Source organism: Myotis myotis, unplaced genomic scaffold, assembly GCF_014108235.1.
Source record: "Myotis myotis isolate mMyoMyo1 unplaced genomic scaffold, mMyoMyo1.p scaffold_m19_p_2, whole genome shotgun sequence".
Lineage (NCBI taxonomy): Eukaryota > Metazoa > Chordata > Mammalia > Chiroptera > Vespertilionidae > Myotis > Myotis myotis.
The window spans coordinates 4,343,437-4,367,872 of NW_023416324.1; the positions used below are offsets into that span (position 1 = coordinate 4,343,437).

The 24,436-nt window shown below is 43.2% G+C and overlaps 1 protein-coding gene and 1 non-coding gene across 7 annotated transcripts in view; both read left to right on the forward strand.

Annotated features, from left to right (window-relative positions):
• Positions 1-1,249: 1,249 nt before the first annotated feature.
• The window catches only part of KIF1B (kinesin family member 1B), a 133,888-nt gene continuing 110,701 nt past the window's right edge, over positions 1,250-24,436 (forward strand). For 2 of the 6 annotated variants that reach the window (XM_036352804.1, XM_036352803.1), the window contains exons 1-2: positions 1,263-1,575; positions 15,991-16,175. In XM_036352804.1, coding sequence (XP_036208697.1) covers positions 16,070-16,175 — 106 coding nt within the window. In that variant the 5' untranslated portion in view covers positions 1,263-1,575; positions 15,991-16,069. Of the gene's footprint in view, positions 1,576-15,990; positions 16,176-24,436 lie in introns of all 6 variants that reach the window. The other 4 variants (XM_036352806.1, XM_036352801.1, XM_036352802.1 and 1 more) reach the window with 4 other exon arrangements.
• LOC118677782 lies at positions 11,221-11,327 on the forward strand. The gene has a single exon (XR_004974508.1). It is a non-coding gene; the product is annotated as a U6 spliceosomal RNA (small nuclear RNA).

The window sequence follows — 24,436 nt, forward strand, 5'->3', positions numbered from 1 at the left end:
AAAATATATTTCTTTGCTGATCTGACAAAAAAATAGGTATAATTTCTGATTCATTCACACTAGACGGCTATTGTTATGTTGGCTGTTGTCATTATTTTATTTGACAATCTAAAGGAAAAAGAGAGGTCAGTGCCTCTGACTAAACAGTCAGGTATTGCATGTTTTTAAAATGCTTGCAGCACACCGGTTGAAAATTGCTGGTCTATGCTTACAAGTAAGGCTTTTTCACACCCAATACTGTATTGAATTGGGGGAGGAGGGGACCAGGGGAGGGATTCCAATTTTATTTTCAGCTGCTGCTAGTAAATAAACAAGCATCTCACAACCTTATAAAATAATGGTGCTGGGCATGATCCTTGCACACATTACCGTTGAATATTATAATTTATTAAGCACTGGATTGGACCGCTCATGAACCGTTGCGGGCTTATCCTTTTGAGCTGAATCTAAATCTTATTTTTAAACATCGCTCCTGGAGCTCTCGTGTTCTCCCGCTTTCTGAATTCCAGCAATCCTCCTTCAAGGGCAGCTCGCAGGGTGGAGCTCGGCCATTCACTCAGGGGCCATACAAAGCATTCTGCTCCTTTCTTTTCGGCCCTTACAGCCCACTGTCTCCCCCGGAGACAAGTTGAATGCCCACTAAGTCATGGTTTTCCATTACTCATTCCGCCTTTCTTCCCGAGGTGGCGTGTGGGAGGTGTGATCGGGCTCGGTAGGAACAGGCTGGGAAGCTTTCTGCGGGAGAATACACTCAACCAACCCCGTGCGTGTTTCCGTTCCGACGGCCCCGCGTTGGGCGGCTTCGCGGTGAGAGACGTTTCCCAAACTGACAGCGATTGCACGCTCGACCGCCTCCCACATTCATCTCAGCTGCTCCGCAGGCGTCCGCCTCCCGCCGCACCCCACCTGCCCCGCCCCGCTTCGCCAAGCTTTGTCCCCTTACAAGGCGGATCATCCGGTCGGTCAGGCGCGGCTGCCGCCGACTAACGCCCTTCTGGGGTCACCGGGGAGGGGACTCTGCGCGCCGGCTTCGCCCACCCCGCGCCCCCGCACCCGAGCGGGCTTCTAGGCCACCAGGGGGAGCCCCGGCGTCTCTGCAGCTCTCACCAGCCCCCCCCTTCAGCTCTCCCTGCGATTGGCCGGCCGCCTCGAATTCTGCTCTCTGATTGGCCGCTGTCCACGCCAGTCGCGTGCGCAGGGCGGGCCGAGGTGACGCGCGGCGGCCGGGCTCGGGGCGGTGTCCCGCGCAGGCGGCGGCTGCGGGCGGAGCTTCGCGAGGACTGACGCGGGGCACTCAGACGGCGGCGGTCCTCGCAGGCGCCCGCGCCAGTCCGAGCTGCTCCGCAGCCGCCGCCGCCGGCCTGTCGTTGCGCCCCGGCCCCCCGCTCGCCCGCCCTCCGTGGCCCTCGTTGCGGGACCGGGCCGCTGCGTGATGGGGCTGAGAGGAGGTGCCCTGCGGCTCGCGGCGGCCGCTGCTCGCGTTGAGGAGCGTCCGTGCTCGGCCCCCCGCACCCCCGCGCGCCGCGGCGGCTGCTGACCCGGCCCGCCCGCCCATCGGTCCGCAGCGCGGCTGAGGTAAGACGGACGGTGGGCGCTGCTGCCGCCGGGCTGGGAGGGCCCGTCTCGGGGGGCGGCGGGGGGGGGGGGGTGCGCCGGGCCGGGGTCCGGGCGGCGTCGGAGCGGAGGAAGCGCCGGGCGGGGCGGGAGCGGCGGGCACTGAGGGCGCTTCCCCACCGAGGCACCGAGTGGGGTGGGGAGCACCGCCCTCGGGGAGTGGGGGGCCCCGGGGCCCGCGGCGAGCCCGGGCTTGGGTGCAGCGGCCTGCTGGCCCCCGCAGCGCCCCGCACCAGCCCTCCGTTTCCCCGGGGCTGCCCGGCTCCGGCTGTGCCCGGCGCTCAGCCGGCCCGCGGCTGTCCGTCCGCTCCCGCCGCTCTGCGCGCCTTGCAGGCCCGTGGAGACGGCGCCGCTCCGTTCCGAAGCCCCCCTTTCCGATGGCCCCATCCCCGCTCCCCCGTCATGGTTGGCATCGGGGCCCCGGCGGGGGCGGTGGCTCTGCCTGTATGTCAGACGGGGGCAGGGAAGGGCCTCGGGTGGCGGGGACGCCGATGGCGCCCGCACCGGAGAGGGGAGCGGGCGGGAGGGGGCTCGCTGGCGGCCGGCCAGCGCGGCGGGCGGTGTGGTCGGCGCCCGCAGCCGGGATGACTCGGGCAGCCATGTTGGGAGGATGAGCTGACAGATCCTGGCAGAGCCCAGTCCCGTCGCTGAAGGCACCGACTGACAGCCCTGGCCGCTCTCTGCGCGGGAGCCTTTGCCAGGAGCCACGCCGTGGGGGTGGGGCGGCCGCGCCGGCGGCTCGTCATTGTTCGGGCAGCGCCGAGCAGCCCGGGCCCTCCAGCCAGAATCGGACTCCAGAACCGCTCGCTCTCCTCGGTGGGTCGCTCGCTGAGCTGCCAAGGCAGAGTGTCTGCAAGGCTCCATTCTCGTGGGGGTTGCAACACCGAGTTTCTTCCATCTCCATCTGCTACGGCCCAGGCGGTGGAGGACACCTAGCCGAGGGGAGGATGACGGAGGCCCGCACACCGGGACGGCGGCCGCGGGGCCGTGCCCGAGAGGGGTCGGTGCTCGCGGCAGCTCCCGGTGCAGGGGGTAAGGTGGCCGGGATGTGCTGACCGCGGGAGAGGCCTGCGGCCGCCTTCCCCAGGACGCAGGTGGTCATCTCTGTGGAATCTGGAGGAGCTGAAATTAGAGCGTCGACAGATCCCTTGCTCGCTGTTCCAGGCAGCTGTTCTCCTGACATTGAACGCGTTGCTTTGTGTCACAGGCAGGGCGGTCTGAGCCTCGGGAAGGTCTGGTGGCTGGGTTGGGATAGCTCTTACGAAGTGGTCTTATCAGGGTGGATGTTTCCCTTCAAGGCTGGCGTTTTGTCAGCGTATCTGAGTCATAATAAAATCCCAGCTTGAGTTCTTTAAGAAGCGCGGTGATGCTTTCTCATGAACGTGGTATGGCTGCTGGGTTAGGAGACCAGAGGGGTGGTTAACGCACTGTTTGAGGATGGGAAATGCACGCACGTTGGCACCGGAGAGCAGCTCTGGAAGTGATCACTACCACAATTCTGCATGAAGCTGCAATCGATGGCTTTCCCACCTCCTGGATGTGGACAGGCCCTGGAGAGTGCCATGGCCACCTCCTGTGTGTCCTTTGCTTTCATTCACACTCCATTTCTTAATGAGTTCCTATAACTTAGGTTGAAAAATTAAAACATTTTGGATAAGGTTTTCTAAGAAAAGTCATAACACTGTCTTTTAAGATTTCCTTTTAAAACTTGGTTGAATCAAAAGCGGCTTCAACAGAAACTAGTGGGGTTTTTTGCATTACGTTAATATGAGAGAAGTACAGAATGTTTTAAAATTTCATGCCCCAAGTAAGAAATACACGTTTTAAATTTTTGCAGTGACTTTATTAGGTAAGAAAAATGTCTGAAAAAATTGTGATTTAATATAATTTCAGCATTTGGTAAAATCAGACCCGATTGTGGATCTGATTGGAGGCAAGATTTTATGAGTCTGTGCCGCTCTGCCCTGATGAATGTTTTTCCAAAATTTGTCCCATGAAGCACAGCTTCTGAGGCTTAGAACAGACTGTTTTTGCTTTTTAAGACCAGATATGAATGCAGTTTTTCTTTTTACTGTCTTTCCTCTTTCCCTCTTTGAGTTTGTACAGGGAATAAACTCCCAAGAAGAGTGCCAATAGAGTATCTGTCTCCACAGCCAATGCTTTCTAGCCACTTCCCTGCTATGGTCTTGTCCCGGGGTACAAAGTCAAGGACACCAGTGGGCCCCTGCCTTCTTTTTGGAAGCCCCTTGCCAGGCTGCTAATCACAGCAGGTCTTTTCCAGGCATAAGCATATCCCTTTGGTCTTGTAAACTGATAGGATATAGTTTCACCAGGCTCCGAAGTGCAAGGTATAGCATGTCTGCTTCATGTAGTTCTCTTTGAAAAATGGCCTTATTGGAACAGATACTGGTGAATTTCTAGAGTCCCCAAAAAGGTGTGAATAAATAGAAATACATTTGGAACTTTTCCTTTGCAGCTCATTAGTATAGGAGATAAATGAAACAGATGTGACTAAGATAGGAAAACCTGAAAAAGGTATTGTGTACCTCTGACTTTTTGGTTAATGGTCCAGTGATTCATTTATGGTCACTTTTATGACATTCATTGCTAATTAATTGCATGAAGAGATTTAATTCTTTACCTTCAAGGAACTTACATTTTACCATTTGAAAAGATATGGTAAGGTAAGGTAATTCCACCTCTTTTCTGTTATGATACAATTGAGTGTGCTGCTACTGTCCATGCCATGGTGATTTCCATGGTTTTTAGTCAGAGCCTTTCTCCCATAAAATACTTTTACCTAAGACTCAGTGGTACTTTTATGGCTTTTGCGAATATGTTTTGTCATATGTAAATAAGGGGTTTTAAAATATTTTAAATAATATCACATTGTTTACACCAAAGCATATCATTTAACAACGCCATCCTCGACCATTGCTGTATTTGATAACTTTGATACTTAACGTAGTTCTCTTGTCCATCTGAATTTCTTTCTTTTTTAAAAAAATATATTTTTATTGATTTCAGAGAGGAAGGGAGAGGGAGAGAGAGAAACATCAATGATGAGAAAGAATCATTGATTGGCTGCCTCCCGCATGTCCCTATTGGGGACTGAGCCCACAACCCGGGTATGTGCCCTCGACCGGACTCAAACCCGGGACCCTTCAGTTCACAGGCTAATGCTCTATCCACTGAGCCAAACCGGCTAGGGCCCATCTGAATTTCTGACATCATCCCAGCAACAATAATGATCATATCAGGCGCTTTCTATATGCCAGGCTCTTTTCTAAAGCACTTTGCACTTGTTCACTAATTTTATCCTTACAACAACCATATGAGATAGATACTATTGTCCCCATTTTATTGATGAATAAACTGAAACAGACAGAGGTTAAGTGACTTCCTCAGGTCACTAGAAGTAGTAAGTAACCACCAGGCTGAGCTTACTTTGTAACTAACTACCCTTAACCTTAAAATTCCTTGACTTCAGCTCAAGCAAATGCTGGTTTCATTCTGTTCCAGTAGCTCAGAATTGTGGCCACATCTTCTAACACATTGTCACCCTCAGATCTCCTAAAGATATCAAATTTGCCGTCAGATCTTAAACTCGGGTCATTTATAGCTCTCACTTTCGCAATCTCTTTCTGTGTGTTCTCCCAACTCAAGTCTCCTGGACCATCAGCCTCTTCTAGATTTTACTTCCTTGTCTTCCTTTTCTATACTGTGACTTCTGGGGTTCATTGCTTCAGCTATTTTCTTGCTATGCAGTTTGTAATTATTCTTTATTATTCTGCAAGACCCACTATGCAGATGCCAGCCTGGCATCATTTCCACCATCCAAACCCTCTGTTTTTACTCTGTGTCATGGAGAAACTTCACATTGTACTGGGATTAGTACCACGATTAATGTGTGTAGTCTTAGGTCTCCCTTTGGTATCTTTTCAAGCAGTTCTGCTCAGTCCCCTCCCGTTCTCCATAGTGGCTTTTCTAAAATCTTGATCACTTTACTCAGGCCTCCCCACTGCTCCATGCTCACATAAAACCTTACCTGCCACCTCACAGGGAAAAAAAAAAGACATGAACTCCCTCAGCTTCCTCTCCCTCTGCTTACAAACTTCTCTGCCTTTTTTCTTACCCTCCTTGACTCCAGCTAATCCCTTGGCCTGTATCCTGGATATCACTGCCTTCTAATTTTAGGAACTTAGGTATTGGTTACTCCTCTTTCCCCCTGGCAGGTGGTCCCCACAGTTCCTTGAATACAGCAGGTACATTCCCACCTTATGGCCGTTGCTCTTTTTCTTTTGCTTGGAACACTCTTCCCTGAAATCTGGTTGGCCGAGTCCTTCACTTCCTTCAAGTCTCACCACCTCTTCAGACCGACCCTGACCTCATTTATGCACCTGCACAGCACTCCTCCCCACTACTCTCCAGACCTCCCTGACTTTGTTGTACTTGACCTCCCTTATAATGCTTATTATCACTAACATTCTCTATAACTTATTATTTTTAAAAATACATTTTTTATTGATTTTAGAGAGAGAAGAAGGGAGAAGGAGAGAGAGAGAGAAACATCATGCCTCCTGCGTGCCCCCTAATGGGGATTGAGTCCACAACCTGGGGTTGTGCCTGACAGGAATCCAACTGGTGATCTCTCCGTGCCTGGGTCAATGCTCAACCACTAGGCAATACTGGCTGGGCATAATTCATTAATGCCCTCTCACCTCCTGCTAGAATGTAAGCTCCTCCATAGCAAGGATGTGTATCTGTGTTGTTCATTGATTTATCCCAGGCTGCTGGAACTGCCTGGCACGTTGTAGGTACCTAATAAATAAAGTATAGAAACATTCATGTCTTTCTTAATTTAAAAAGGCATGTGGAGGAAAAAGAAAGGGGGGGGGGGATGTGGAGAGAGAGAAATCCCTCCTTTGTTTCTATATGCTCCTAATTTCCTCTCTCCTGCCTCCCACAACCAGGTTCTAGAACAGCTGTGGGCAAACTACAGCCTGCGGCCGGATCCTGCCCATTTGAAATGAATAAAACTATTGAAAAAAAAGACCGTACCCTTTTATGTAATGATGTTTACTTTGAATTTATATTAGTTCACACAAACACTCCATCCATGCTTTTGTTCCGGCCTCTGGTCCAGTTTAAGAACCCATTGTGGCCCTCGAGTCAAAAAGTTTGCCCACCCCTGTCCTAGAAGCTGCAAGGATACTTGCATTTCTACTTCTTTGCCTCCTAATTACTCCCAAGACCACCACAGACTAGCTCTACTTCATTGAGGCTGCTTTTGCTCAGGTTTCCAGGTCTTTATTGCTGAGAACAGGGGGCACCCTTCACACCTTTGCAGGATTGAAAGTATTGCTCATTTTACTGCTGTTGAATTTTTGTCTGCTGGTGTTTTGGTGGGGCTGGTTTTAGTCTCGGGCTTCCTGCTGTTCTGGCCACTCACATGGCTATCAAATTCTGTCAACACAAATTTTTGTATAACTTTATTTGTATTAAAGGCTTACTTTATTTGTTTTTAGGAACCAGAATTTTGAGTACATACCATATTTCTAATGTTATATAGGAGACTAGGCTATTACAGGAAAGTTCTCTTTATTTATAAATTATACCACTTACTGCATCTAAAAAGGATTTGAGCAGCTTACCACAAATAGCATATATACAAATGAGGCTGTTAAAATATGGATAAGAAACAAAAATCTATGTAACAGGAGGAAAAAGTAAATATATACCAATTGCAGCAATTTGTATAACATGGTTATTGTAATTTAGTTGTGAAACTTTTGGAATTCAAGGTAAAAGGGACAGATAAATTATACAATTTTCATTTTGGTAAAAGAAGGCTAATGGTTTGTCAAGAAAAACTTTTTCTGATAATAAGTTCTAAAGACTTTCTAAAAGAAAAGTGTTATAGTTATCTATACAAACATGTGGATACAAACATGTACATACCAAGTGTTTCCAACAGGTTATTAAGTAAAAGGAAGAAATGTTCTTCAAAGACCTTTGTAAAAAAAGTAACCCACTCACTTTCCAAACTGAGAATACAGCATTAAAATATAACTAAAGTCTTTGCTGTGAAAGAGATATGACTAATGTGGTTCAGGTGTATAACTTTCTATAAAGATAAATCCCGGCAGAATCTCATTATTTAGCCCTGGTGAGAGCCTGGAGTACTTGTATTCTATGTTGTCACCTAAACAAAAACAAACCTATTATCCTATGGGTACCAGTTTATCCTGTGGCAAGATCGACACATTGTTGACATAGAGAAAAGTTTGACCTGCATTCTTGCCCAGATAGATAGGTGTAGTCAGGGGCAGATTTCACAAGAATTCTTGACTCATGTCAAATTTTAGCTCATTTTAGCCTGGAGTAGGTGTTGTCATCCACTTTGACAATAGAGAACTTCTCTGTTGGGGTTTGAATAGCAGAGTTCCCCGTGGATCTGCCAGAATAAAATGATAGGATGTAGCTTCAGAGACTAGAATGAACTAACTATCCCAACTTTTAAGAGAAAAGGAAAAAAATCGCTCTCATTTAGAATAGTTTGTTTTAAGCCATAGGAGCTATTGTTTTCTTGAGCACCTTTTGGTTTCTGAGATTAAAATCATGTTATCAGTGCAAAGGAGGATCCTTGACTTCTTAATTGTAGCCCCATTTGAGACTGAAAATCCAGTCTGCAGGTGACTCTTCCTGTGCAGCCTGATTCTTGGCATTGGGTTGGAATGCAGAAAGAAGCTTTTCTAACGTGATCTAAGCTTTCACAGCTGGGCTCATGGCTGATTTTTGTCTATAGAGTCAGGAACTAAGAATAGACAGGTAATTCATATACAAAAATAGATTTTTACATTTTGAAATGGGCCATTTTATCAGTATAGCCTTGGTCAGTGACTCAGTATTATTGTGTCCTAAAACATGCTTGGTCTTCATGGAAAATATTAGACGGAGAGATGCAAAACTTACAATAAGGAAATATTCATAGCATCTCAAAATGGACTCACTACCTACCGATACTTTTGGGTACCCATTCTTTAAGTTATAATACATTCTTTGAAATGTAATTAAGTGGAAAAGATGATCTATATTATAAAAGGCCAGTGGCTGTAACGCCGGAATGACCAAATGACCAGTCACCAGGAGGTGCACCTCTCGGGCCCTCCCCCAACCCTACCCTCTGGGGCAATGGCAGCGTCAGTGGAGTGTCGTGGGGTGCCAGCAGTGTCCTTGGAGCGTACAAGGCATAGCAGGGCGGCGGACATGGCCCTGATGGCAGGCTAGGCCTAGGGAACCCTACACGTGCATGGATTAATCGTGCGCTTGGCCTGTAGTCTTTTAAATAAGCTTGCTTGTGTAGCAAATTGTACGAATATTAATTTTACTAGTAAAAGACTTTTCTGGTTAAATTCTATTTTCACTTGTGAAAAATGCACTGAATAAAGTGTAAGTGTAGGAGAGTTAAGTGAACTACTGACTGTATCATAGGGCAAAATGAAATAAATAGAAGAATGAGGTATCAGCACAGCGTTTTTTGGGAGCAAAGAGAAAAGAACTTTTGGCTCAAAGGGGGACATTAAGGAATGCACGAATTAATGCTTCCTGATTCACGGTGACATTTGACTTTGTCCTCCAAAGTTATGGATTTATAATAGGTAAGAAGGGAGATTGGATTTCCACGAATTGAATGTTTGGTGTAGTAAGAGGGTGCGTGGTGGAGAAGAAGCTAAAGTTGGGCAGTGAAAACTGAGACTGGGAAAAGAGGTTGAATTGTGGAGGCCCTTAAATTTTTAGTTTATGTTCTGAGGCTGTGGAAACCAATTGAACATGAACGGACCTCTGTTTTAGGAATATAATCCTGGCTGTTTTCTATAGAAAAGGGATATTACAAAAACAAACCAACTAAAACTAGCCAGTTAACTGCCGTGATATTTTGAATTTAATTAAAAAAAAAGTCTGCCGCTTGTGTCTATAGACGCTTATGGCTTACAAATAAATGGCTAGCATTATTTTGTTCTTGTTCACTTTGCTTAAAGGTCAGTTTGAGAATTAGTCTTCCTCTTAGGTTCCTAATAATCCAGGGTACCTCTGAAAACAAGTGAGAATTGCACAAGATCAAAATTAAGCAATTGGGCAAATATTTAGAAAAATTAAAATGAATTAGTCCTAAACGTTTTTATTTTTATTAAGTGTTTATTCCTTTATTGTTAGTGGATGCCTCTGGAATTTTTGCTCCATTCCACTTTCCTAAGGCTTCTAATTGTATGTCATAAGGAAGGAAAAGTGGTCAGAGGAACAGTCTAGAACTTAGGCTGTGTAAGTGATTCAGAGTATGTATGGCTGCCTTTCCTACCTGTCTTTCTTCTTTTGGCTTTTCAAAATTTGGAAAAAGTATTTTTAGGCTATTTTTTATTTTTCTATAACTTCTTTAAAATAGTCTGTAATTATTGTTTGTCATTGGAATTTAAACTCGATTTCAGATTTATATAATTGGCCATTTTTTAAAAAGAATCAGGGAGTTTTGAAGCTTTAATATTTTGATGGACATCTCTGTTAAAAGAGATACTGTTTATAATGGTAACAGAGTAACACTTTCAATTGTCCACTTAACTGTAGTTTCTTATTACTGTATAGAGTTTTAACTCACTGTGGAGATGGTTGCAGTATTATTACAGGACAGTTAAAGCAGAAAAAATATCTAGGTTCAGGTTGGTTAGGGAAAGGTAATTTTAAAATGTACATCACTTTAAAAAAAATGACTGTTATAACTTTTTAAATTAGGAATAAATTTGAAATTAAGTTTATCCCTTTTCCTGTCTGTGTTTTGGAACAACTTTTTTAATTCCATCACTCTGTTGACACATAGTAACTAGGAATTCAACTAAAATATTTTAACCTCTATACTGTATATTCAAGACCCTGTGATAAGGGGGATTAGAAGCATGACTAAGATTCTGTTCTTGTCCTTAAGGAACTTAAAATCTACAGAAGAGATAAGAAAAGTAACTTATTCTGCCCTGGGCAGGATCAATGAATTGAGCAATATTAAATGGAGAAGCATTTGTGTTTGGTTTGAGGAGTGGGGAGAATCTATGAGGGCTTTAGAGATGTAGTATATGAGAAGGTCCCAGAAAAATACATTGGATTTTGAGAAGTATTGGAGGGGAGGAAGCACCAAGTGGGTAGAGGGAATGTTGGAACAAAGGCATAGGGACACAAAAACATGAGATACTTTTAGGAAGCCCTCTGGTGGGAGGTTGTTAAGGAATGTGGATGTAAGGCAGTGTTTTGTGGGCTAGGAAAAATAGGTGGTTTATGTTGCAGAACACATCGAATGCCACTACGGGCAGTTCCATCATTGCTTGGTCGACAGTAGAGAAGCTTTGAGGATCTTTAAGTGGACAGTTATATGAACAGACTTGTACTTCAGGAAGATGAGTCTAGCAATATTGTGTAGTATGGATGGAGTCAATGAAAATGGTCGTATTATGTAGTACGCTTGGGTAAGAGTAAGAAAGAAAGTGGTTAAGAAAGTTAACAGTCTTGGGTGAGAAGTATTGAAGTCCTACAAGGAAAGTGGTGGTAGAAATAGGTGATTTGGTGCTCGCTTCGGCAGCACATATACTAAAATTGGAACGATACAGAGAAGATTAGCATGGCCCCTGCGTAAGGATGACACGCAAATTCGTGAAGCGTTCCATATTTTTTTTAGAAAAAAGGAATAGGTGATTTGGCAGTTGATTAGATGGATAGCGGAAACAGCTGTATGACCTGTGTGGGAACAGGGGGATGGTGAGAACAGTAAAAGGAATAGAAAAGAAATGGAAGAGCCTGTGTTGTTCCGGGGAGGTGGAGGGATACTTTGACTTTGGTTGTGTTATATAGAATGAAATGCTGGCAGGAAAGCTAGGTAGAGGAGTCAAACAGTGTTTTGAGAAGTATATGTATGGGGACATTAGAATATTACATATCTTAGTGTTTTGCTTCCTAGTTGCAAATGAATATGTACTTTATATCTAAAACCCAGCAAGGAGGTTTCAGCCTTTGTTTATTTGCAATTCCTTAATATTATCTGATACACAGTCTATGTTTAGACTTCTATGATTATATAAAAAACATCTTTTTACAGATTTTCTTGATTAAAAAAATCACTGCACTTGGTTGACAACTCTTTAATTATTCCCCCTCTCCCATTTATTTGAAGAAAGTGGGTGAGTTGACCTGTAGATTTTTTTCCATATTTTGGGTTTGGCTGATTGTATCTTTTAGGTGTCATTTAAATTACTTCTTTGCTTCCTTTATGTTCTGCAAACTGGTAGTTAGATCTGAAGCTTGATTCTATTCAGTTTTTTTTTAAGGGTTTGGGATAAAAGTACTTAATAGGTTTTGCTGGGTTTCCTGTTGTAGCACATGGAGCATAAACCCACCTAGGTATCCCACTTTTAGTAATGTTCAGTTTGACTCAGATGTTGTTGCCTAATCCATACACTGTAATGTTTCCACAGCAACCAAACTTTCATCTAAGGCTTTTTAGCAGCTAGTGATGATTGTTGCAGAGAGTCTTTATATCAGTAAGGTTGGAAAATTCTAATTCTGTCATTTCTTTTGCATTTATTAGCTGGCATTTTTCTTTGAAGAGGAAGTTGCCCACATTGACTCTGGCTATTCTGGAATATAGTTTTGTTTTTAAAAATATATATTTTTATTGATTTCAGAGAGGAAGGGAGAGGGAGAGAGAGATAGAAACATCAATGATGAGAGAGAATCATTGATCAGCTGCCTGCTGCACACACCACACTGGGGATCGAGCCTGTAACCAGGTACGTGCCCTGACCGGCAATTGAACCATGACCTCCTGGTTCATAGGTCAATGGTCAACCACTGAACCACACTGGCCGGGCTGGAATATAATTTATATTGGATATGTACCCAATTCCTTTGTTTTATTTGCCGGTCTTCAGTATAATGAGGTTTTTTAAGGTATTATAAACTCATGAATTTATATATTTGATGTTTTTCACTCTATTTGTACTATGTATGTATGTATTTTTATATTTTAATTATCCCATCTTTGGAGTCCCTTTAAGTTGGCATCTGTGTCCCTTTGCCATGATCTTATTCATCTTTGACAGATTTCTTGCTTATGATCATACTAACATGTTCCAGAATCATCTTGAAATTTCTTGCCTAGACTTGGAAATAGCCATTTTTTTCAAGAAGCCCAAGTTCAAAGAGATTTTTGAGAAAATAGCATTTTTACTTTGGGAAGCTCTTAAAGAACAATACAAGATAGAATGCAGTCATGTAAAATGATAGCAGTGTTCTCACAATGTGTTGGGGGCTATAAATGCTGCAGGAAATACCAGTGATTCCTGGAACGTTTGGGCAGCCATTTTAGAAGAGGTAAGACTGGAGCTAAACTGTCAAATAGAGGAAAAAATGAAAATTCATATGCCCATTGTAGGAGAAATTGTTAGGAGGGGTGAAAGAACAATATGGATGGTATAGTAAAGGAGCTTGACTAGAACACAGAGTACCTTGACTTTGATCTTGATTTTATAAGCACTGGGAAATGAGAGCAAGTATTTGAGTTTGGAAGTGAAATTGCAAGTCATGCTTTGGAAAGAGTAATATTACAGCAGGGTTAAACAGTTGCTTAAAGCAGGGTTCTCAGCTGGAGATTTGTAACATAATCTTTGGGAAATTAAACAACCCATACCTGGGGCCTATCTCAACACTCGGGAGTTTAGGCTCATTTGCTTTTTTTTGTTTTAAATTAAATTTATTGGGGTAACATTGGTTAATAACATATAAATTTCAGGTGTGTAACTTTATAATACTACATATGTATGTTCATCACCCAAAGTCTAGTTTCCTTCTGTCACCATTTGTGTTTCAAAAGACCTTTGTACGATTCTATTTTATCAACCCTAATTAAAACTAAAATCTTGCCTGGCTGGTGTGGCTTAGTGGTTGAATGTTGACCCAAGAACCAGGAGGTCTGGGTTTAATTCCTGGTCAGGGCGCACGCCTGGGTTGCAGGCTCGATCCTTAGTTGGGGGAGCAGGGGGAAGCCGGTCAGTGATTTTCATCATTGATGTTTCTACCTCTCTCCTTCCTTCTTCCTCTCTCTGAAATAACTAAAAACATAAAAGAAAAACACCTGAGAAACCCCTAAAAACTCAAAGATCAGTTCCGCTATTCCAAGTATGCTAAGCATGAGGTAGTAAGGACATAGATTGGGGTAATGGCAATGGGAATGAGAGGAAGGAAGAGATAGAAAATGCAAATTAGTTTTTAAAGTTTTCATATGGCATTTCATTAATAATGTTAACACTACTAAAAGAATTCAAAGAGAGGGAAACAAAGATGACTCTTAAGATTTATGGTATGGGGCCAGATATAAATAGGAAGATTGGCAGAGATTGCTAGTTTGGGGGAGAAAGTAATGGGACATGTTAAATGTTGAGATGATGGCTGTGTATCAGAATGGACTATAGAGGTTGAAATGTGTTCTGTCTTTTTCAGACTGCTTCATTCATTCTCTCTTGGCAAAGTATGGTACTTAACTTAGATCATGCCAAATTGATTGGGAGGGTTAAAAACTCTAAGCTTTCATTTGAAAAATGTGATCACAATAAATGTTCAATATATTAAAAAAGAACTATCTGCCTGGCCAGTGTTGCTCAATGGTTGAGCATCAACCTATGAACCAGGTGGTCATGGTTTGATTCCTGGTCAGGGCATATGCCTGGGTTGCAGGCTTGATCCCCAGTGTGGGATGTACAGGAGGCAGCTGGTCAATAATTCTCTCTCATCATTATGTTTCTGTCTCTCCCTCTCCCTTCCTCTCTGAAATCAATAAAAAAATATTTTTTAAAAAAGAACTCTCTGTTTAATGTAAAATAAAGTAGGAAAGGGACTGGAAAAGGCATTTCAGCAAATATGAAAATATCAGTATTAATAAATACTGTAATCATTTGGAACAAAAACAAAAGTCAGTAAACTAGGCAAAGGACTTGAACAGACAACTTTTACAACTGGGAAATTTAACTCATTAATTCATTATTTCAACAAACATTTACTGAGTTCTTTTATTGGGTACTGTTCTAAGTCCTAGTGAATAAGATCTGTGAACATTCTGATGGTGGTGTGAGAGAGATGGACAATAGACATGTTTCAAAAAACAAGACTTCCAAATAGTGATAATGCTGTTGAGAAAATAAGATAGGTAATGAAGTAGAGAGTAGCTTGTTTTTTTATGCCTTTTCTTGTGGAAAACTTTTGTAGTTGTGCAACGAGGTTAGCATTCCTACTTAGTTATGTGGAAAAAAATTGGTCAGATTTAAATAAAGTTCTGTTGTGGTTCCCTGCTAATTGCACACAAAAGTATTTTTCTTTTGTTTGTTTCCTGAATATGTTTATACTAGAGGCTCAGTGCACAAAATTTGTGCACAGGTGGGGTCCCTAGGCCTGGCCGGCGATCAGGGCTGATAGGGGCCTTCCAGCTGCCGGCCAGGGCCTTCCTTCCCTGGATGCTGGCTGCCAGCTGGGGCCTTCCTTTGTTCCATGCCGACCCCTGGTGATCAACGCACATCATAGCGAGCAATCGAATTCCCAGTCTCCCCGTTGAACTCCCAAGGGGACAGTTTGCCTGTTAGCCTTTTATAGATGTAGAAGATTAACGGGATAGAGTACGGATTGAGATTTGGTTTTTCTTGTGGAAATTACTTATATGGATTCTTTTCACAGAAGAGTGTCTGTTTTGTTCTGTTGAGAGGGAAATCATTCCTCTGAAAAATGTTCACATTTTTTCCTCTGTCTCTTGGAGTCTTCTCTGCTTATTGTACAGAATGGTTGTGAGGGTCAAATGAGATACATATGAAAGGCTTTAAGTTAAGGAAATCTCTGAGTACATAGAAGTTAAAGGAGCGAGCTGGAACTCTTTGTCCTTTGCTGTTTAATTATACATCATATAACTGAATGTTTCAAGCTAGAATTGAAGTATACAGAAAGTTCAGTGCATTTCTTTAAAGTATTAAGTCATTTTGCAGATTTGAATGTACTTGTGTAAGAAAAACAGAGCAAGCTAGTTGCCTGTTACTTTGCAGTAACATTTTTTTTTTTATTAAATTAAGATTAGGGACTTTTTAGGTATGGTAAAGAGGTAATGGAGTAGGAAAACAAATTTCAGTCTTAATTTTCTAATGGATAATTTACTGTCGAGAATATAAGACTTACAGGGAATGAGGTTTTTAGAAATGGAAACAAAAATAGTCCTAAGATATAAGAAAGTAGCTTATATGCTCAAGTTAGCCCAAGCTTTCTTTAATTCTGATTGCCTTCTATGGAACTTTTTTATTTTCAAAGGAAACTTGAACATAACTTCAAAAGAAGATTTGATTCTTTATTTCTGGACTGCAATTAATTATATAACAAGACCATCAGAATGTCGGGAGCCTCAGTGAAGGTGGCTGTTCGAGTGCGGCCTTTCAATTCTCGAGAGACCAGCAAAGAGTCCAAGTGCATCATTCAGATGCAAGGCAACTCGACTAGTAAGTACATGTTGTTTTCTATCAGTTATATTTCACTTTTCTATTCTTCCTCCGTCCCTTCTTGCTGAGATCAGAATACATGAATATTTGGGTGTTACCACTTACCACTTTAAACTTTACTATTATTTTAATTTAATAATTATATTTTAATTTAATAATTGTATTTTCATTTCTTTTTTAAAAAAATCTTTATTGTTGAAAGTATTATATATGTCCCCGTTTTCCCCTCCATTGACCCCTTCTAGTCCGCCCCTGCCCTCCGCCCCAGGCCTTCACCACCCTATTGTCTGTGTCCATGGGTTATGCATATATATATGCATACAAGTTCTTTGGTTGATCACCCCACCATCACCACCACCACTCTCCCCAGCCTTCCCTCAGAGTCTGCAGTCTGTTCTATGCTTCTATGTCTCTGGATCTATTTTGTTCATCAGTTTATTTTGTTCGTTAGATTCCACATATGAGTGACTTTAGCATGAAAGACTACCCTATCTAATAAAAGAGAAACATGGTAATTAGCCGTACGTCCGCTACCCTTCCCATTGGCTAATCAGTGAGATATGCAAATTAACTGCCAGCCAAGATGGCGGCCGGCAGCCAGGCACCTTGAAGTTAACATGAGGCTTGCTTACTTCAGTGACGGAGGATTCCAGCGTTCCCCGCCTGCCGCTGCTGGCCTCTGAGCTTGCAGTTTGAAACATTGTTACAAATACAGAAGCTAAACAAAACCCCAGAAACCTGCTTTCAGCGAGCCGGGATCTCAGAGCTGGAGTTGATACAGTGTTTCGATTATAGAACCCAAACAAACCAGATACCTGCTTTCAGCAGCAGAGGCCTCAGAGCTGGAGCCAGAGCTAAAGCTGGCCCAGAATAAAAAAAGAAAAAGAAAAAAAGCAGTTGGGAACTTCAGTCACCCGCCAGCCTGAAAACAGCCATCAGCCCCTCACCCAGACTGTCCAGGCATCCCAGTGGGGACCCCCACCCTGAAGGGTGTGTGACCAGCTGCAAACAGCCATCATCCCCTCACCCAGGCTGGCCAGGCACCCCAGTGGGGACTCCCACCCTGATCCAGGACACCCTTCAGGGCAAACCAGCCGGCCCCCACCCATGCACCAGGCCTCTATCCTATATAGTAAAAGGGTAATATGCCTCCCAGCACCGGGATCAGCAGAGCCGCGAGGCCTCCCGGCACCGGGATCAGCGTGACAGGGGGCAGCGCCCAAACCCCCTGATCGCCCTGTGGCCCTGTGTGTGACGGGGCAGGGCCACAACCTCCCTATCTGCCCTGCTCTGTTCGTGACAGGGGAAGGCGCCCAAACCCCCTGATCAGCCCTGCTCTGTGCCTGATAGGGGGGAGCTCCCCAACCCCCTGATCGCCCTGCGGCTCTGTGTGTGACAGGGTGTGGCGCCCCAACCCCCTGATCGGCCCTGCTCTGTGTGTGACGGGGCAGCGCCCCAACCCCTCCCCACCACGGGCCCTGCTCTGTGTGTGACGGGGTAGAGCCATAACCTCCCCATCGGCCCTGCCCTGAGTGTGACAGTGGCGGTGCCCCAACCCCCTGATCGGCCCTGCTCTGTGGGTGACAGGGGGTGGCGCCACAACCTCCCCATCGACCCTGCCTTGAGTGTGACGGGGTGGTGCCCCAACCCCCAATCAGCCCTACCCTGAGCGTGACTGAGGGTGGCATTGCAACCTCCCGATCTGCCCTGCTCTGTGCATGATGGGGCGGCGCCCCAACTCCCCAATCAGCCCTGCTCTGAGCCTGACCAGGGGCTGCACCTAGGGATTGGGCCTGCCCTCTGCCACCTGGGAGCAGGCCTAAGCCAGCAGGTCGTTATCTCCCGAGGGGTCCCAGACTGCGAGAGGGCACAGGCCGGGCTGAGGGACACCCCCCCCCCCCCCGAGTGCACAAATTTTTGTGCACCGGGCCTCTAGTCCATAATAAGTTAATAGGGTTTACTAGTATTTATTAGCAAGTATCTACTTTATGTATGTTTGATGGTGTGTTAAGTACCAAACAGAATATAAAAGAACAGTAATCCATTGACTGTCCAAGAAAATAAAATTATTAGAGTATGTGGTAAAATTAAAACATTTTTTTTAGTTCTGGGTAGTTATGAGAAATGGGTCTGGATCTGCTTGACTTTCTGACTTTGCTGTTTTTTTTAATCAGATGGATTAAAAGCTCATTAAGAGATTATTGATGGCTAATTTAAAAAAGGTGTTAGATCTCATTTTTTTAAAGATACATAGCTCTCTTTTTTGCCTTATTTTGATTGCATAGGAAATAATGTCAGTTTAGGGTAGAAAAGTAAAATTACCCAAATATGGTATTCACTCTGGATGAAAGATTACAGATGTTTTCACTTGTGGTAGATAACAAACTGGAGAAGAAAATAAGATTTCTAGTTGGCCACCTTTTTAGGATAGGGCCATAAAATTTAAAATTTGTGAGGCTATGCTTTATGTACCAATTCTTGCTTATAACCCATAAAAAAATCTCTCCAGAACTATTGAAAATATTGATATGTCTTTTTAAAAAATATATCTTTATTGATTTCAGAGAGAGAGAGAGAGAGAGATAGAAACATCAATGATGAGAGAGAATCATTGATCGGCTGTCTCCTGGAGATCAAGCCCACAACATGGGCATGTGCCCTTGACCGGAATTGAACCCAGGACCCTTTAGTCCACAGGCCGATGCTCTATCCACCAAGCCAAACCGGCAAGGGCTTGATATGTCTTTTGATAAAACATTAAAGAAGAAATGCCCAATTTTATTTATTATTATTTTAAATATTTTTATTGATTTCAGAGAAGAAGGGAGTGGGAGAGAGAGATAGAAACATCAATAGTGAGAGAGAATCATTGATTGGCTGCCTTCTGCACATCCCCTACTGGGGATTGAGCCCACAACCTGGGCCTGTGCCCTTGACCAGAATTGAACCCAGGACCCTTCTGTCCACAGGCCAATGCTCTATCTACTGAGCCAAACGGGCTAGGGCTGGTTTTTATTACTAAAAGTAATTAATAATTTGGTTAAAGTAGGCCTGGATATATTGTACTAGTTCTATAAAAACCAGTCTGTGGACCACCTTAAGCAAAGTGCTGAACTACCAATGGTTTTTCCATCATATTTTGTCCAAAACTTTTCTAGACTACAGGCTGAGTGGCTTTGCTCTGCCCTGCCCTTTCTGTCTTTCCCTTCCTCTTTGAGAGTCTACTAAACTGTGTGCCTGTAGGGAATTACAGAATTGTATGTACCATAGGACTTTGCCCTTAAGGAGTTTTTAGTTCAAGGTAGGAGAGATAAGATATAATAAAATAACCTCAATACAAAGTAAATGAAAGTGATAATTGCCATAAAAAAGGATTTTTAAAAAGTGCAAATGTGAGTTTGGCAAAGGACACATGTAAGATTCATAGATGATAGGGCATTTTAGCTAGATCTTGAGGAATAAATAGAATTATAAACTAAACATCCAGTAAGTTTGGGGAATTTTTCAGAATTGTAGCTTATGAGAACTTGTGCTATGACTAGATATTGGTACTTCTCACCTTCATCTGGCTATAGTAGATTGCTTCTCGCATGTCAATGTTCAGCAGGAGAAATTTGACTTTTAAATTACCATTAAGCTACTTGAACAAAAATGCTCTTTCGCTGAATTGGCCTTGGAAAAAGTAGGGCTAGTTTTCTAGCTAAATACTTACTTTGTCATGGCTCAGGGCTTGGAGTAATTGTGGTTCCTTGAAAGGTGTTTATTCTTGGAAAGCTAGTTATCTAATTGTATCAGAGTCGTTTTTCTCTAGGATTTTTGGCGTTTTTGGTTTTCTACTAATTTTTATATTTCTGGGTTTTTTTTTTACATGGCAGTTTATTAGTAATTTGACTAATATGCAATCCAGATGCTTTTTAAATGAGAGATTTTAAGTGAGCCACTTGCTATGTTTAGAAAGTATTAATGGCTTAAAAACAAACAAACAAAAAAACCCCCACATTGGATTTAAAGTTGGGAGAGAGCATGCATTTTGAACCTAGAATTGTTGAAAAAAATGAAATGAATTTGCTATAGCCACATGTGTTCGCTGCATTAAAAGACTTCTATGCTGGCAAGCTAGCCTGAACTGCTGCTCACAGGGATTATAGTTGATTGCAGATGGAATGTTCCTGCCATAAGATACCTTATGAAAAAGTAGAAGAGGGTGAAGGGTACTTTAGGGAATGTGCCAGATCTGAAAACTGAGTAGCAGCAGTTTTATTTAAGCACTTTTTGGTCTCAGAGGGAATATTTTCCATGGCACAGATAAATGCTACTGCCTTGACATTTTTGAGACCCGAGTGCATACACAAATGGCTTTGTTTAATAATATCCCATTATATTCCAAGTTTCTCCCACTTAGGCAGCATTTTTTATTGTCTAGTTACCTCCTTACCACAGTCGCCTGCTGCATTTTGATGAACTTTTATTGTTTCTATTTGGTTAAGTGGTTAGAATTTTGTATTCTAGTCTTTAAGTCTTTAGATATTTTTTCTCTCATTAGTATTACCTAATTCTCACTTGCATTTTAGTTTGGTTTCTTTTCTTGGGGCCTGTGGATTGACTTCTGAGTGTCAAGATGGTCCCTTGAAATTATATGCAAAATAAAATCAAACAAAAAAATGTCGTAAGCATTTTCTTTGGGAGGGAGTAATCACTTCCATTACATTTTTAGAGATCTGTGTCCCCCAAAAGGGTTAAGAGGCACTAGCCTTGAATCAGAATGAGATCTCCTTAAGTCTTTTCTGGAAGAAGCCAGGGCTAATTATAGTTAGATTAGACTAAAGTGTGAATTTCATAACATAGCACCCAAAGTGCTTCACAGTGTGGCTGGAGAAGTAGGATAAACCCAACTCTTCATCTACTACTTGTCCACCTCTAACCATGAGCTCTGACCTGAGAGATGGGATGTCTACTTTCTTTTAACCTGTTCTTTGTCAGGATTCATTCTGTGACCTGTGCATCTTACACATGCCCAATCATATTTCTCTTTATAACCTCTACCAAGTAGTGCATTCCTCTGGGAGTCACTAAAACTGCTGATGATTTGGGCATTTAAACTCCTAACAGCACTCATTTTTCTTAGAGCAAAACAAAACAAAAAAACACCACCTAGAAACAACCCAGTATCCATCAGCAAGGGACTAGATAAATAAATCATGTTATATTTTATTTACTTATTAATTCAGTCTCAATGTGGCTTCTTCCTTACTCCTTATTTAGGACTTCTGTTCAGCTAGTCTTCAGAGGGTTCTCCACATTGATTGTTCTAGATTTTAATTGTAATGCAACTACAACTGTGGTCCTGGGAGGAGGCAAGCACAGTGTTTACCTACTTTGCCATCTTGACCAGAACTCCATGGTACATATATATTATAGAATATAGCAAAGAAGAGAATTACTGCAACACACACACACACATCATACATAAACTACAGCCTCACAAGTTGCAAAGGAAGCTCATGTATTTTCCTATATAATAAAAGTCTAATATGCAAATTGACCGGCCGCTATGACGCGCACTGACCACCAGTGGGCAGATGCTCAACGCAAGACTGCCCCCAGCCCACAGGCCCCAGGCCAGCCAAGGCGGGGCCAGCAGGGGCCCTCCAATCGCCCCCCCTCCCCCCCAGTCGCCCCACAGGTTGGCCCTGATTGCCAGCCAGGCCTAGGGACCCTACCCATGTATGAATTTCGTGCACTGGGCCTCTAATATTAACATAAATTTCAAGCCCTAACTGGTTTGGCTCAGTGGATAGAGCATCGGCCTGCAGACTGAAGGGTCCCAGGTTTGATTCTGGTCAAGGGCATGTACCTTGGTTGCGGGCACATCCCCAGTAGGGGGTGTGCAGGAGGCAGCTGATTGATGTTTCTCTCTCATCGATGTTTCTGACTCTCTATCCCTCTCCCTTCCTCTCTATAAAAAATCAATAAAATATATTAAAAAGTATATAAATTTCAAAACATGCAAAGCTGTGTTCTGTATTCCTTACTCCATATAAACACATATATGGGGTAAAACTGCAGAAAAGTAAGGCAGTAATGACAAAATTCAGCATGTTTCAGAGGGGGGATGTGGGCCAAGAGATCTGGGAGGGTCACCCAGTGGAACTGCAGGGTGAGAGCCGTGTTCTGTAACTGGCTAGGGAGTGTCCAGGCTTTTGTTTTGTTATTGTTTAAACTCTACATATATTTTATAAATATATCTGCTACATATCTACTAAACATTTAATTTTAAAAGTAGTATAAAAGCAAAGGAAAACACACACACAAAGTCTTAATCTTACAAATAGAGATCAGTGTTCCAGTGCCTGTCTATACCAATGACCAGGAATAGGCACAAGTCCATGAAATTTGCCTCCTATTCCCTATTTCTGAAGCCTTCTGGCCAGTTTTCCCCTCCTTTTTCCAAAGACAGGAATGCTTACTTTTTACGTTAATGATTAAATGACAGTCAGTTTGCCCTAACCGGTTTGGCTCAGTGGATAGAGCGTTGGCCTGCGGAGTCAAGGGTCCCAGGTTCAATTCCGGTCAAGGGCATGTACTTTGGTTGCAGGCACATCCCCAGTAGGGAGTGTGCAGAAGGCAGCTGATCGATGTTTCTAGCTCTCTAGCTCTCTCCCTCTCTGTAAAAAAATCAATAAAATATATTTTTAAAAAAATAAATGACAGTCAGTTATTGGAATGTAATAAGGTAAACCATAAGAAGATAAAGAGGCTTATACAGCAAAGGAAGAAGAGGTCAGTAAAATATATTGAGATCACCTTGAGTACCAGCGGCACTTATCCTGTAGTGTCAGGACTTGGAGCTATAGCTGTGTGTGCGTGGGTGTGTGTGTGTGTGCGTGTTGTGTGTGTGTGTTGGGGGGTGGGGAGTAAAGTTGCCAGTGAAATGATACTACATTTACTCAAGTGGAGTTGGTTGAAACCAGTTTTGTCCTTTAGAGGGACTTGTGGAATGGGTATGTAAAGGGAGGGTCTCACACGGTCAGTTTCCTTCTCTCCCTTTAGGGAGGTTGTCCCTCAGTGTCAGGGTTGGGGAAGCCCGTCATCCTTACTGCCCCTTCTTTAGCACAGGCCTGTCTACTGGCCACTGCCTTTGCTGCGGGACCTTTTTACATCGGATCCTTCTTCTGCCCCCCGCCTTAAAGCAGCCTTTGCCTCCCTTCCTTTTCCTCAGATCCAAAACATTGTTTTTTTCTTCTCTATCCGACACAGTATTATTTAATATTTCATGACTTCTCATGTGGCAACTTACTCAGTGGAAATTCTGGAATGTGTCCGTATGTTTCTTACATTTTTCTTCTACTGGGATAAAGTTAATGGTTGTAAAGAAGGGCATTACTTAGACTCCACCCTCTTCTAGATGAGATGTGAGGTGTATTTCTCTTTGTTTTCCAGTGTCTTTAAACTTTTCTTGCATTTGATTACTTTGGAGTGTGTAAGCAAGGCATTTTGGTATGTGACAAAAATAAAATTGTGTTTGGTCAGTTCCAAGCATATCACCTAAACTCTTCTGTTTCTTCCCATCTTGTTTGACTCCCAAAATGCAGATGACTTTCAGCATTTGTCAGTAATGGGTTGGTTGATTGTATGAACAAAACTTAATGGCCTGTTGGTGTTGAAAGTGTGATTTTTTTTGCAGATTTTTAAATTTTTCACAAGTACCTGCTGTGGGGCTTATATTTATAGCCCTGGATCTGATAACAACTAAGGATTATGTGTCTTCTGGTTACTACAATGAACAAAAGAGGATCCTTTTGACTTAACTGTCATTTCTTGTTATTGTTTTCTTTATATTCGGAAAATACTGAAGTGGTATTTGGGGGGAAATTATTCTGTAATTATTCTGGGCTATTTTTTTTATCCATTTTCCCGGCAAGTTCGAGTAAGTAGCACATTATTTCTTTTTCAGTGGTTCTTTTGTCTGGCTGTGGGGTCCTTCTTACTGCCTTATGCCTTACTTCAGGAAGTTTCTCGCCTTGTAAAATATCTCATAAGAAAGACAACCTTGCCCTAACCGGTTTGGCTCAATGGATAGAGCGTCAGCCTGTGGACTCAAGGGTCCCAGGTTCGATTCCGGTCAAGGGCATGTACTTTGGTTGCAGGCACATCCCCAGTAGGGAGTGTGCAGGAGGCAGCTGATCGATGTTTCTCTCTCATCGATGTTTCTAACTCTCTATCCCTCTCCCTTCCTATCTGTAAAAAAATCAATAAAATAT